The 14640-nt window shown below is 42.3% G+C and overlaps 1 protein-coding gene across 1 annotated transcript in view; it reads right to left on the bottom strand.

Moving 5' to 3' along the window:
- loxhd1 (lipoxygenase homology PLAT domains 1) overlaps positions 1 to 14640 on the bottom strand; it is a 210406-nt gene that overhangs the window by 120788 nt on the left and 74978 nt on the right. Inside the window, exons 12-14 of the mRNA XM_062972582.1 lie at positions 13268 to 13403; positions 7974 to 8128; positions 6199 to 6359 (exon numbers count right to left, since the gene is read on the bottom strand). Of these exons, the coding sequence (XP_062828652.1) occupies positions 6199 to 6359; positions 7974 to 8128; positions 13268 to 13403 (452 nt within the window). The remainder of the gene's footprint in view (positions 1 to 6198; positions 6360 to 7973; positions 8129 to 13267; positions 13404 to 14640) is intronic.

The raw sequence follows: 14640 nt of genomic DNA, 5'->3' as shown, positions 1-14640 counted from the left end.
GCCACCCCTTTTCCAGAAAAATATGACTCAGCGCCCCCTAGAAAGGGGTGTGTGGCTTAGAGGGGTGGGCGTGGCTTCTGCTCAAGAGGGCGGGGCTGAGCCTCTCCCCTTGTCCAAGATGCAGGGCTGGGAGGGGGAGGTAGAGGTGGGTGGGGCCACAAATGGGCGACCAGGACTGGGATGGGCGGAGTTACGAGCTCTGAGGCAGGGCTGAGCTTCTATCCCTGTCCTGCAGTGCCTGCCAGGACACAGGGGGCAGGGCTAGAGGAGGGGGCGGGGCCTCTTCCTAAGTGCCCGATGGGGCTGAACCTCTATATCCCGCTCCCGTGTTCTAACAAGCGCCTCAGGGGAGGTATATGGAGGCTCAGCCCTGTCTTGCACTCTTGGGAAGAGGCCCCGCCCCCACCCCTAGCCCCGCCCTTTAGTCCTAAAAGACCTCCCAGGAGAGGTATAGAGGCTCAGCCCTGTCTCGGGCTCTTGGAAAGAGCCCCCCCTTCCCTAGCTCCGCCCTCTGTGCCCCAACAACCGCCTCAGGAGAGGTATAGATTCTCAGCCCTGTCTCAGGCTCTTGGGAAGAAGCCACGCCCACTCTTATAGCTCCGCCCCCGTGTCCTAACAGGCACCTCAGGTGCTCAGTCCTGTCTCTGGCACTTGGGAAGAGGCCTCGCCCCTCCCCTGTACTAATAGGTCCATCACCGTCCCCCTGGAACACTGCAGCACCCACCAGGGGGCGGTAGCGCCCACTTTGGGAATCACTGGCTTAAGATGTGTGGAGAGGGCAGTTTGAATGACCCTATGAAGGAGCCAGACTTGGTTGGGGCCAGCTGGTCTGCCGGCCAATGCATGTGACAGGGAGGAGCAAGAAGTTGGAGGTGGGTGCTCTGTTCCCCTCTTTCAGTTTGCCTCGTACGATCCCGCCCTATGGACAGTGTGAGTATAAACTGTCATGCAAGGACTGGTTAAGAATCCTCCCCCTCAAGTTTGCATTAGGGTTTGGTTTTTTTGGCCTATCCCACAATGTTTCAGATGGGTGTGGGAATTGGCTTTGGGATGGCATCATTTAATTAGGTTTCTTTGAGGCATTAATAAGATTCCAAGGCATGATAAAGGTTAAGTAGTCATGGTAGGCACCATGGCACCCCTGCCGTAGGGGCGAAGGGTGGACTCCCACAAAAGTCCCTATAAGTTTCATAAAATGGGAGCTACCCTTGGGGCTGGATTGGGGTTTCTCACTCTTTAAAAACTCTGAAGTTTGGGTGAGGGCACCCTCAGCATAGCCTTCCAACTATGATTGGTTGTCAGGTGCAACCAAATAATTTTGATTGGCCTTCAGGATCCTTGGTTCACGCATGTCCTTGGAGGTGGCCAGAGGGAGTGACACCTTGCCCAGGGACAAGGCTCACTAGGTGGCCATTAACCCATGAGTTACATTTTATATTTATACAGATTTCCCTTTACAGATTATTATGAGTTCTTTCAGTAAGAGTTCTTATGAGTTTTTCAATAAATAAGTCAGAAAATGGCCCTTTAGATCCATTTTCTTGTGTCTGTTCTCTTTATTTCGAGGTGGAGTTCAAACCTCCCAACTCATACCACTTGATGTCTTATTTTAAAAAGGGCTCATTGGTCTGTGTTGTTAATTTAAATTTAATTTATAACAGAGTATTTGCATCACTTAGAAAAGCTAACCAGTGCATATTTCCAAAGTTACTGCAATTTAAATGGCTCCCTACACTCAGCAAAAACTTCTTTTAATAGTAGCAACTTTAGTGCTGATGCAGCATTTGTGATAAGAAAGTACTATCAAGGGCTGGTTTTCTGAAATAAAAAAAATTAAATAAAACCTATACCTTCAGGGAGTTTTGAGTGGAAGGAGAAGAAGTGCATGAATAATGAATCAGGGGTCTGGGAAACGCTCATCAGAATTAGCACTGCTTAGTCATAATAGATCCCAGATTCCATTAAAGAATAACGCAGATCCTGTATTAGAAGCAACAATCAATTTGCTAATGCAGTTTCATAAGTTTGCATTACATTGGAAGTCATTATCATATATATTTAATCGGCATGGTTTTAAAACTATGACTTCATTGGGGTCTGTTTAGCTTCGAAGGCCATTAATAAAGCGGAGAAGGTGTAAGGCACAAGGAACGTGCAATCTGTCTTCATATTGCATGGATTATATATCAATCCCTCTGCCTTTCTGTGAAATGGAAAATAGGTTCTCAGGCACAAAATGCAATTAATATTGTGCGGAAGTTAAAACCTACAAAATTCAGTGAAAACAACACCCAGGTAAGTGTGTTTGTGGTTATAACCCAAGTCAGTGCAGACATACTGGCTCTGTGCATCACTTTTAGGAAGAAAGGCGGAGACATGAAAGAATTACAGTAAAGTCTCACTTATCCAAGCTAAACGGGCCGGCAGAACCTCGGATAAGTGAATATGTTGGATAATAAGGAGGGATTAAGGAAAAGCCTATTAAACATCAAATTAGGTTATGATTTTACAAATTAAGCACCAAAACATTTATTTATTTATTTGCTACATTTATATGCCCCCTTTCTCACCCCAAAGGGGACTCAGAGCAGCTTACAAATTAAATTTACATACAATATTATATTAGCATAGTACAATACTGGTAATAAATTACTATATTGTACTGTATCAATATATTGTAATATTATTAGTATTATTACATGTAAAATATAATATATAATTAATATTATTAACATCATGTTATACAACAAGCAGAGGCTGGATGGCCATCTGTCGGGGGTGCTTTGAATGCGATTTCCTGCTTCTTAGCAGGGGGTTGGACTGGATGGCCCATGTGGCCAACTCTACTATTCTATGATTCTATGAACAAATTTGACAGAAAAAGTAGTTCAATACGCAGTAATGTTATGTTGTAATTACTGTATTTATGAATTTAGCACCAAAATATGATATATTGAAAACATTGACTACAAAAATGCCTTGGATAATCCAGAACCTTGGATAAATGAGACTCTACTGTATCTGTTGATTAATGGTTATGAGGTCCCTTCTACACTGCCAAATAAAATTCAGATTATCTGCTTTGAACTGGGTTATATGGCTGTGTAGACTCATATAATCCAGTTCAAAGTAGGTAATGTGGATTATCTGATTTGATAATCTGGATTATATGACAGTGTAGAAGAGACCTGAGTTATTGGGACAGATAACTGATCTTATTTACAATAAATAAGAAAGTCAATCCCACTAACTTTCAAAACAGTGGTTCTCAACCTTTTTTTAAAAAAACCAGGGACCACTTTGACCAAAAGGGTAACAAATTGGTTTTTTTGTCAACTTTAGATTTAGTTTAGTTATCTGGGTTGCTGATTCAGAAAATTGCATTGGATAGACCACATCAGCTCTAGTTTCTGATATAGAACATATGCCATCCAGTAGTCGCCATCTGCTCACCCACATAAAACCATATTTAATAAGCCTTGGCACTATAAAAAGGGTTTCACGAGACCAGTCACTCTCATTGCAATGATGTAGTAATGATAACCATATTTTAGTTCTTCCAGACCAATGGTGGTCCACAGACCACAGATAGGGAACCACTGCTCTAAAAGGAAGGAGGCCGTATAGAAAGATGTATCTTTTAATATATATATTTAAACAGAAGAGGCTTAATTAGGATTGGAAAAGATTGGAAGTAATGTTTATTCTTTCTTATTTCTCTATTTTTTATCTTTAACTATTTTTCCTATCTTTTATGCAGGATAATCTTTACTGTGGGATACTTTCAGATAATCTTAACTGTTTGTGGTTGTAATTTTTATTATGTAGATTGCTCTTCTTATTATATTTTGATTCTTTGTAATATACTCTCAACAGGGCAATACAGTTTTTAGGGCAATTTCAGGAAAGCCATTTAGGACGTTATTGCTTTGCTGTGTTGACTGATTTTTTTCATGCTGTTTTCACAAGTCATCAACTAGTTTGCAAGCCGAAATTAAGATGGTTTTGACTCAGAGCTTCCTGTAATGGAAAAACATGCTTCCACTTTTGAAACCATGACAAATTAGAGGTGCAGAGCAAATTCAGTATCTTTGACAAAATGTTTAGAAAACAGAGCTGCAGTCTAATTTGTTATTTTTGAGGGTTATCATTCCATAATGTCACCAGACTGAAAAATTGGAGAGGGCTTCTGCATCTTTAATGGTTGCACAGAAAAAGAGAATTTAACAGGTGTTACTCGTCAGAAAGAAGAAAAAAAACATTACTTTTACTGTCTCCCAAGCCACTGTCTCGAAGGTGATATCCTGGCAACTTATTGAATCAGAAGTACATTCCACTGCTTTTAATGAAGCTTGATCCTAGCTAATTGTGTATGCAGTGTATAGCCTTGTCTTGCAATTCTATCCTTGGGAATACTCCCTGCTGAAATCAATGGGACTTTCTTATTCATCAACATACATGGGGGTGTATGGCTGATATTTTCCATTTCACAGAAAAATATATGTGGATAAATGTTATGGTTTATTGTAAAACTGGTGGGGATTCTACAAGTAGATAGAACAGGATTCTGCACTCTTGTTTATTGCTATTGATCTTTCCTTCTATATCCATATAGATTCCTTATTCTGATAAAATATTTCCCCAAAGCTTTGAAAAGTCATTTTTGACAACGGCTAATTTCCCCCAGATATAGTGGCCAATCTCAGGGCAATTGTAGGAGCTAGTCAAACTTTTCCAGTTATGAATTTTATTCCTTGGATATGCATGGCAAGGCCTCTAATTTTTAGGTATAGTCTTACTTTATCTGCCGGAGATTAATTTTTATGTGTTTGTCGGCTAGACTTGTGCACAGATTCCATTTCCTTCAGTAGCTTCAGTACCTCTGGGAGCTCATAACGGCAAAGGCCATCCCAGTACGAAAATGCGCCTGACATGAAAGCAAGCGGGAGCCAATCTCAGCTCCTCCTTCCCTATTTGGAATCACAGTTGAATCTTTTTGATTTTCCTTTATTTTCCTGGTTCTTTTTATTTAGTGGGGCTGACTGGGAGTTGGGGACCTGAGGGACAGAAGGTGGGGTGCTTCTTTTTCTCCATCCCTTCTTCCAGAAAATACTTCTAAAATAATTATTATTAATAATAGTAATCCCAGCAAACAAAAAGAGAAGCCTACCTCTCTTCTAGAGTAGAAAGTAGAAACAGCTTTAAGGAAGCAAAACCCCAAGCAGAAAGGAGATTGCAGCCTTGCAAGCAAGAGAGGGAATTTTTAAGGAGGTCCAGGGATAATAGCTCCCCTGGGCTCAAGGACATCACTCTTCCTCCGCTGGGCCACCTTAAAATGTTTTGGAAAGCTGTGTGGCGTGTTGTTGCTGGTGCTGGGAAAGTGGAAAGTGTGCATGCCTGCCTCTCTTCTAGAGTAGAACAGCTTTAAGAAGCATTAAACCCAGTCTCCTCCTCTAACAAAAGGGAAAGAATCCAGACCCTTAAGAATGGTAACTCTGATGCTTTTTTAAATCCAGGTTTCAATGAAGCATATGGAAGGGGAGCCTGTGCTGAGTCCCCCCACCCCAATGGGCTGGATAGGGTGCCTTGAAGGGAAGACAGGAAAGGCTCCCAGGGAAAGGAGAGCCTCTTAAGTTCCCCCATTGCTGCCAATGGGCTGAAAAGAGCCGCTTTTTAATGCGGGACAAAAATGTCCATTTGGCAGCACACCAATTTTCGGGAGGTGCTGGAAAGTGGATATGGGGGGTGGTTCCGGTATCTGGCAAGCAGAAATGGATAGCAATTCACCCGAAATGCACAAGCCTATTGTCTGCATCACAAATTATCTCTGTGTTCTTGCCTTAATAGCATTTGTCCTACAAGATGATCATTGTGATGTGTTACTACCCAGAGGTTAGTGGTGACTAGTGTGTCTTTGTTACAGGGTTGTTGTATGTATTCCGGGCTGTATGGCCATGTTCCAGAAGTATTCTCTCCTGACGTTTCGCTCACATCTATGGCAGGCATCCTCAGAGTTTGTCTTTGTTTCTATCTATGCTGTTTTTTAATTTCCTTTCTTGGAGGAGAAGCCCATGGGGAAAAAAAACAAGATCCAGGTTTTATGATACAACGGCCCAGAACAAATGTCATAACAAAAGTGTGGGGTCTGAGGTCTGAGCACTCAGACAACCGACAAGAGGGCCTTGTCGTTTCTAGTACCTGTAGCAGGGGAATTCTTGAGCCTCACTCTCTGGCTGTCCATCTTCCCTCACTATCACTTTGCCAAGGTACCAGCCACTGCTTCCTCCTTTGCCGTCATGCCCTATCCTCACCCTTCTCACCTGCTTCAAGTTGACTGCTTCAATGATGAACTCATCAGCCTTCAGAAGGAAGAAAAGAAAAAGAAGAGTTAATATGGGGAAAGACAGAAACAAAGGCATTATAAGTTGGAGAAGAACAGCATGATTCCTGCAGGCGTGGGTGATACGTGAACTTCCCATGGAAACTGGAATCTGCGGATAATAGCAAACCCTATTGAAATGAATGACTACCACTGGACATTACCATAGGCATACTCTCTAAGAATTTGCTAGGTCCTCCAATGGGGCTCTATGGCAACTTCTGTCAAAAGCATACTGGAAAATCACCTAGAGGACAATTCCTAGAGAGAACATATTTTGTCAGATGCAGGTAGGTGAAACCACAAGTATCTATCTTGTGGGTATGGGGGTCATATGGTATACCAGAGGTTCTCAAAGTGTCCTCTGTTGAGCCTGTGGGACTCTGCAAAGCATACTGAGGGGCTCTGTGGTTTCCTCCTCCCTTCTTTCCCTTCTTGCTCCTCCCATTCCCATGCCACCAAGAGCCTTTTCCCCCTCACCTACCTTGCATCCAAAACCCTATTTCCCTCCCATCACTCAGGGGGTTCTTTGATGGTGCTTTTCTTACATGGCAGAAGGGAATTGGACTAGATGGCCCCTGAGGTCTTCCATTGAAATACTAAGTTTATGTTGGTTAAAATTGTTCTTCATTTTAAATGTTGTGCTTTCCTCTTTTTTGCATTATAAAAGAGATGTGTGCCCTGTTCATAGGAATTCATTCAAGTTTTTTTCAATTAGTTCACACAACACTCTCCATCCATCTGCCACTGGCTCGGCATTTTTCAAACAGAATGCATCAGAAAGTTTGCCCATGCCTGATATATATACATGATAAATAATATAATACCGTATATACTTGAGTATATGCCGACCCGAATATAAGCCAAGGCACCTAATTTTATCACAAAAAATGGGGAAAATTATTGACTTGAATATAAGATGAGGGTGGGAAATGCAGCAGCTACAGGTAAATTTCAAAAATAAAAATAGATACCAATAAAATTACATTGAGGAATCAGTAGGTTCTGAATATTTACATAAAACTATATTTTAAGATAATAATAAAACTTCAATAAGATAAGACTATCCAACTCTGATTAGCTATATACTCAAGTATAAACCGACCTAAATATAAGCCGGCCAGGACCCTCACTCAAGTATAAGCTGAGGGGGGCTTTTTCAGCCCTAAAAAAGGACTGAAAACCTAGTTTATACTCTAGTATATACGGTATATGATATAATATAAAAACTTTTCTTGCAGCCTCATAAGAAACTTTTGCTTCAAAAAGTGCTCCATGGCTGAAAAAGTTTGAGAACTCCTGCGGTATACTATAACCTGGGAAAAATAAGTCCAAATCCTCCCTCTGCACTAATCCTCTGGATCCAGTTAATACTTAAATGTGACTATAAAGGGTAGTTATTGAGGCATTATGCACTTCAGTCTGCATAATGGGGAATAGTGGCCGCAATTTGCTTCTCCGAACGAAAGGCCTTCAGTTGGTCCTGCTGGGTCAATCCCTTCTTGTTTCTTTTCTCTATATTCCTCTTGCTTTCTCTCCAGCAAGCATATTACTCTGTACTTTGAAGCAGACACACATAGGAACACTGACTTACACTGCCCTTCTCAAATTTATTGACTGTGTTCACACTGTTCTGCAGGACGCGATCCCCGGTGTCTCCTTGATCCCCGATGAGACAGGCAAAGACGTGGGCATCTGTCCCGCTTCCACTCACGTTCCCGGTGTGCACAGTTACCCGGTACTTTATCACTGCAAAGGCACAGGTTAATAAAACAAGATGATTTTTTTGTAAAAAAAAAAAAAAAAAGTCCAGCAATAAAGCTGTACAGCTTCTCCCAGATGGCTGAGTGCAGTCATTCTGGAGCGTTCTGCTTCGCAGCTCGTGGCTCCCGAAGGCATTTCTGGTGATCTATGGTTGGCTTTTATAGATCTAGCACTTCGATTCTTGTTATCCCGCCATAAAAAAACATAAAACCTACACAAGACTCTTCACAACTTTGAAACACATATAGTTGAGCACAGTGCTACCTCACAAAAGCATGCTGGGCTGAACATACACATACTTTAGCTTAGCCCCTATATCACTTAACGTAGCATAAAGGGTTTTCAGGTAAATGATACTACAGTTCCCCACCCCGCACTAGAAGGATTGGGCCAGGCTGTGGCACAGCTGGCTAGTAACCAGCTGCAATAAATCACTACTGACCAAGAGGTCATGAGTTTGAAGCCCGGGTCGGGTTAAGCCCCCGACCATTAAATAGCCCGGCTTGCTGTTGACTAATGTAGCCCGAAAGACAGTTGCATCTGTCAAGTAGGAAAATGTACGTACGCTTTATGCGGGGTGGCTAATTTAACTAATTTACAACACCATAAAACTGCCAGCAACATGCAGAAAGGAATGAGGAAGTACAGCCACTAATGGATGGTGAAGCAACAGCTCCCCCTGTGGCCGGAATCATGAAGCTGGAATGTTAAATGTTGGATTATTGTTGTGTGTGTATGAAATGTGAATCAAGCGTTTTTGCAAGTGTGTGTTTCAGCAACGACACAGTTAACAGCAAGCCAGTTTGATTGACAGCCTGCTGCAGCCTATACGACATGATTTCCGGCCTGGGAGGACAGTTCTTCCTTCGGACTGTGGAATGTGTTTCTTATCAGTTGACTGTTGTGTGCCGAGCTGAGCGGCAAGGAAGAGAAGCATGTCTGCTTCTAGCGATGGACTTTGCTGCTTGTAAATATCTTTGTATATATATTGAATAAATCTTTGAAATGCAGCCTTTAGCAGATGTCGTTTAGTCTGTACTGCCGAGCCAAACGAGCAGGCAGTCTGACAGAGGAGAATTGGTGAGGGTCAGAAGATCACCAATTAACCAGGGTGATTTGGTGCTTATCGGTGGTCAATGGTTTTGAAGAAGAAACCCATCCTGACATTAAATGCCTCTGTGTCTGTCTAAACTGTAAGTTGTTTGTCTGAATGGCATTGAATGTTTGCCATATATATGTTCATTGTAATCTGCCCTGAGTCCCCTTTGGGGTGAGAAGGGCGGAATATAAATACTGTAAATAAACATTATGCTATGATAGCCTCCTTTCATAGCCATTCAATGTTAATGGAGGGTGAGGGGTTGAAGAAGGATCTGGCTACATCCTAAGATTAGATGCACCTGATAACATCATCCACAGAGACCCTGTAGAATGAATGCCGTTTTATGAGGTCTTTAGCCTCCTTTGCCCAAGAGTGCTAGCGCTTCACCAAACTACAACTCCCAAGATTTCATAGCACTGAGCCATGTCAGTTAAATTAGTGTCAAACTGCCTTAATTTTACACTATAGATACACCCCAAGTCTTCTAGAGGTTGTGTAGTGCATCAGGCTGTAGGGAGATAGCCACATCTTTCTCCAACTTCTCTTGACTCTTCAACAGACATTGAATGGCACTACTGAAGTGAAACACTATGTCCTGATTGACAACTTTGGTGGCTATAAAGGAGGAAAGAGAATACTAACCTCTGCAATGACAAAATTAAGACATATTCAGCCATATGGTGGACCATTTAGTAAGTTTAGCAAGATGGGTGAAGAACCTCCTTCAGACCTATACTTGGACTCAATTCCAAAGAAGTTCTTGTAGGCCGGTTTCCAGAAATACCAGCTCATGTTATCTTATAGCTCTTACTAAACTATGAGAAAGAGGGGCTGACATATCAAAGACAATGTGTTGTCAAAGGTTTTCATGGCCAGAATCACTGGGTTGCTGTGAGTTCTCCAGGCTCTATGGACATGTTCCAGAAGCATTCTTTCCTGACATTTTGCCCACATCTATGACAGGCATCCTCAGAAGTTTTTAGGTATGACAAATCAAAGACACTTGTCATGGCCAGGGCCATCTGGGGAATTCCAGGGTCTTCACAAGGTCTACTTTGGCCCTATTGCCTGAGGCGCCATATCTTGTGCTACTAGGCAATGGAGAAATGCAGTGGAAGAACTACTGAAGAATGCTGAAAGAATAGACTAAATTCAATTGACAGAGGACAATTTTAACATCTGGATTAGGTCCAGGTAGCTGCATTCCTAAAGGTACAAACAAGAGCAGCAACATCCAGCTTGTTCCCGACATCTTGTGTCTCATACAGTTGGCAAATAGCACCCAACCAGGGAACATGTACAGTTCCTTACAGTCAACCACTTCACACAGTGGATTAAAAATAAACTTCATCAAAGGTTTGTTGACATTTTAATCATTGCATTTGCAATTATAATCATCCCTGCAACATCTCGGGAACGGCTCTCCTCTGCATACTGATCAATGGGAGCAGGTCGGTGCTGCTGGAGAAGGCTTGGCTGCATCTCACCCAAACCTCTGCTTTAATCTACAGAACTCAGAACATTGAGTGGGTTTGGGCTCCCGTAGAGCAGTGCCACAAGTGGAATACACCATTGTGTGATAATCGTATAGAATCATAGAGTTGGAAGAGACCTCATGGGCCATCCAGTCCAACCCAATTCTGCCAAGAAGTAGGAAAATCGCATTCAAAGCACCCACGACAGATGGCCATTCAACCTCTAAATAAAAGTCTCCTAACAAGAAGCCTCCACCATACTCTAGGGTAGAGAGTTCCACTGCTGAACAGCTCTCACAGTGAGGAAGTTCTCCTAATGTTCAGGTGGAATCTCCTTTCCTGTAGTTTGAAGGCGTTGTTCCATGTCCTAGTCTCCAAAGTGGCAGAAAACAAGCTTGCATCCTCCTCCCTATGACTTCCCCTCACATCTTGATACATGGCCCTCAACATGTCTCCTCTCAGCCTTCTCTTCTGCAGGCTAAACATGCCCAACTCTTTAAGACACTCCTCATAGGGCTTGTTCCCCAGACCCTTGATCATTTTAGTTGCCCTCCTCTGGACGCTTTCCAGCTTGTCAACATCTCCCTTCAACTGCGATGCCCAGAATTGGACACAGTATTCCAGGTGTGGTCTGACCAGCACGAATAGAGAGGTAGCATGACTTCCCTGGATCTAGACACTATACTCCTATTGATGAAGGCCAAAATCCCACTGGATTTTTTAGTTGCCACATCACATGGTAGGCTCATGTTCCCCACGTGGACTCCAAGATCTTTTTCGCACGTACTGCTGTCAAGCCAGTCGTCCCCCATTCTGTATCTTTGCATCTCATTTTTTCTGCCTATGTGGAGTATCTTGCATTTGTCCCGGTTGAACTTTATTTTGTTAGTTTGGGCTCATTTCTAATCTGTTAAGATCATTTTGTATTCTGTATTTTGTATTCTGCTCCTGTCTTCTGGAGTGTTGGCTATCCCTCCCAATTTTGGTGGTGTCTGCAAACTTGATGATCATGCCTTCTAACCCTTTGTCTAAGTCATTAATAAAGATGTTGAACAGAACCGGGCCCAGGACGGAACCTTGCTAAACTCCACTAGTCACTTCTTTCCTACCCTTAACTAGATCAGCAGTATTTGTTTTCAAAAGATTTGCACAAAATAACACATCATTTTGTCTCAAAAAGCAGGTGTATTGTGTAATATGAACTCTTTTCTGTGCAGAAATGTAGGTTTGGTACAAATAACATTTTAACATTTATTGAGTTAGAAGTACAGAGGGTTCAATTAAATGTGCACAAGCTCCACGAGGTTCAGTGATGGAAGCCAAGGTGGTGGGTAGCACTGAGGGTGGGTTGTGGGGTTACTGTACTGTGCGTGGTGGGTTGTCTATGTGTGTATACGAGGGCTATCCAGAAAGCAGATTACGTTTTGGAATTAAAAATGAACAAAGCATAGGAGAAAACATTTACCATATGCAGTTGAAAGCCACACCCAAATACCACTTCTCAACATAGTTGCCATTCAAATCTTGGCTCTTATCATAGCGATGAATGAGCTTGGCAACTCCTTCCCCACAAAACTCTGCTGCTTGCGTCGCCAAAACGCTGCATTGCCAGGAAGTTGTGTTGTCATGGGAAGGGGTGACTGGCTGGTTGAGGACGCAAGTGGCAGAGTTTTGTGGGGAAGGAGTTCCCAAGCTCATTCATTGCTATAATAAGTGCCTAGATTTGAATGGCGACTATGTTGAAAAGTCGTATTTGGGTGTGGCTTTCAACTGCATATGGTAAATGTTTTCTCCTATACTTTGTTCATTTTTTATTCCAAAACGTAATCTACTTTCTGGATAACCTTCGTATGTGTATATGTTTGTAATGTACATTGTGAGTGAATTACAATTAGCTGATCCAGCACACATCAGTTTAATTATCACCTTCTTTTGAGGCTTTTAAGCAGAGGCTGGATGGACATCTTTCGGGGGTGCTTTGAATGCGATATTTCTGCTTCTTGGCAGAATGGGAATGGACTAGATGGCCCATGAGGTCTCTTCCAACTCTATATTCTATTATCACATTTGGACAGAGCTCTGGCATTTTTTGGAAGGGGGAGTTGTAACCTCACTGACCAATTTATATCAGAGATTAAAAGTTGTTTAAAAGAGGTTATATATCTAAAGTATTTATTTGTGACCTTGAGCTATCACGCCAATGGGAGTCTCCTTAGGGCCATGTTTGACCCCCCCCCCCAAATGTCCTTAGAATTTTAATAATGATAAACTTTGTTATTTTTTATCAAAAAAATCCTTCCATATGCCATCTAGGAGACACAGAGGGCATTTACATCTACTTTAGGACCTAAACGCATTGTGAATATTCTCCATACACACCCTCAAAGGGTCTTTGAGACACAAAATGATTTCTTACATGGCATTGTGATTATAGGGATCTGGCCCTCCAGGGTCTCCCAGGTCTCCTTATCTCCCCATAATTGCCCTTCCCTGCTTTAAAAATGCTTAACTACTACTTCATTGTGGCCCACACCATTTTCTTCTCACCTGGCATCACTTCCGTCACGAGTGGTCCTTCAGCCGTGAGTTCCCTCCCAATCTCAAAGTCATCTTCACTGCTGTCCAGCCAGCGGCCACAGTGGAACGTGTATTTCTCTTTTGTCAGAGTTTTCAAAAGAGTTACCTTTAATCAAATGGAAATGGCAGCAGAGTCAGATATGCTCATACAATCAGCAATAGGAAAGCTGGGGTGGGGAGGGTAGGAAATAAACATTTGAAAAGGGTATGAACTGCAGAGAACTAGCCCATAGTTGATATGGTAAAATCAAGGAATGATAAGAAAATTGAGACAGCAATAAAGCTCAAGGTTCAAATTTGGAGAGTGGGGTGAGCTCCCGCTGTTAGCCTCAGCTTCTGCCAAACTAGAAGTTCGAAAACATGCAAATGTGAGTAGATCAATAGGTACCACTCAGGTGGGAAGGTACTAGCGCTCCATGCAGTCATGCCAGCCACATGACCTTAGAGGTGTCTATTGACAATGCCAGCTCTTCAGCTTAGAAATGGAGATGAGCACCAACCCCCAGAGTCGGTCACGACTGGACTTAAGGATTCCTCTATCTGAGTACAGTTGTCCCTCTACATTTGTGATTTGACTTCTGCAGATTTGGCTGTTTACAGTTTTGATTAAACATGTTTTCTCTAGATATCGCTAGATCCTCCAGTGTTGATGCTAGGGTCAACTTCCACCAGTCATACTAGAAGACCGAAAGATTACTAGAAAGAATGCCTCTCGAAGAATCTCTAAGTCGTCCATGTTGTGGCTTGAAAAGACAGCATGATGTAATGGGTTAACTGGGAAAGTATATGTAAAAAACTGATTGGCTGAGCCTGCTAACAGCTGAGAATCTGATAGGTCAATTTCTCTGCCATGCTACTGGGGAGCCGGTTTGAGCATGTTTATCTTACAATTTGTGTGTGTATGCTGACTGAAAACAGCCAGGAGAGAAGATGGCTGTCGGCTCTCAGAGCCATGTTATTTCTAAGGCACTGAGGCAATGTTAAGGACTAAAAGGACTATTTATTCCTACTGTTCTCTGTAAGCAATCAGAGAGACTATTGTAAATATTATTGCTCTGTTTGATCATTTTGAAGTCAGTAAAGTTCCTGTTAATTGTTCTACAAAGCTGAGTGGCACATCATTACCCTGCAGGGTGACTTTGGTTCACAGGTAGATGCAAGAACTTCTATTTAACCTCATCTACAATCCTTTACATTCCTATGGTCAGATTCGAATAGAAATTGATTAGAGTTTCATGCTGGAAGATCTAGAAATCCCTATGGGGGGTATTATTTCAGGTAAAAAGAAGGAATGTCTTTATTTGCAATTTTTCACTTTCATGGGAGCCCTGTGCTTCAAACAA

Source organism: Anolis carolinensis, chromosome 2 (genome assembly GCF_035594765.1).
Source record: "Anolis carolinensis isolate JA03-04 chromosome 2, rAnoCar3.1.pri, whole genome shotgun sequence".
Classification (NCBI taxonomy): Eukaryota; Metazoa; Chordata; class Lepidosauria; order Squamata; family Dactyloidae; genus Anolis; species Anolis carolinensis.
This window is presented reverse-complemented; position numbering and strand designations above follow the sequence as displayed.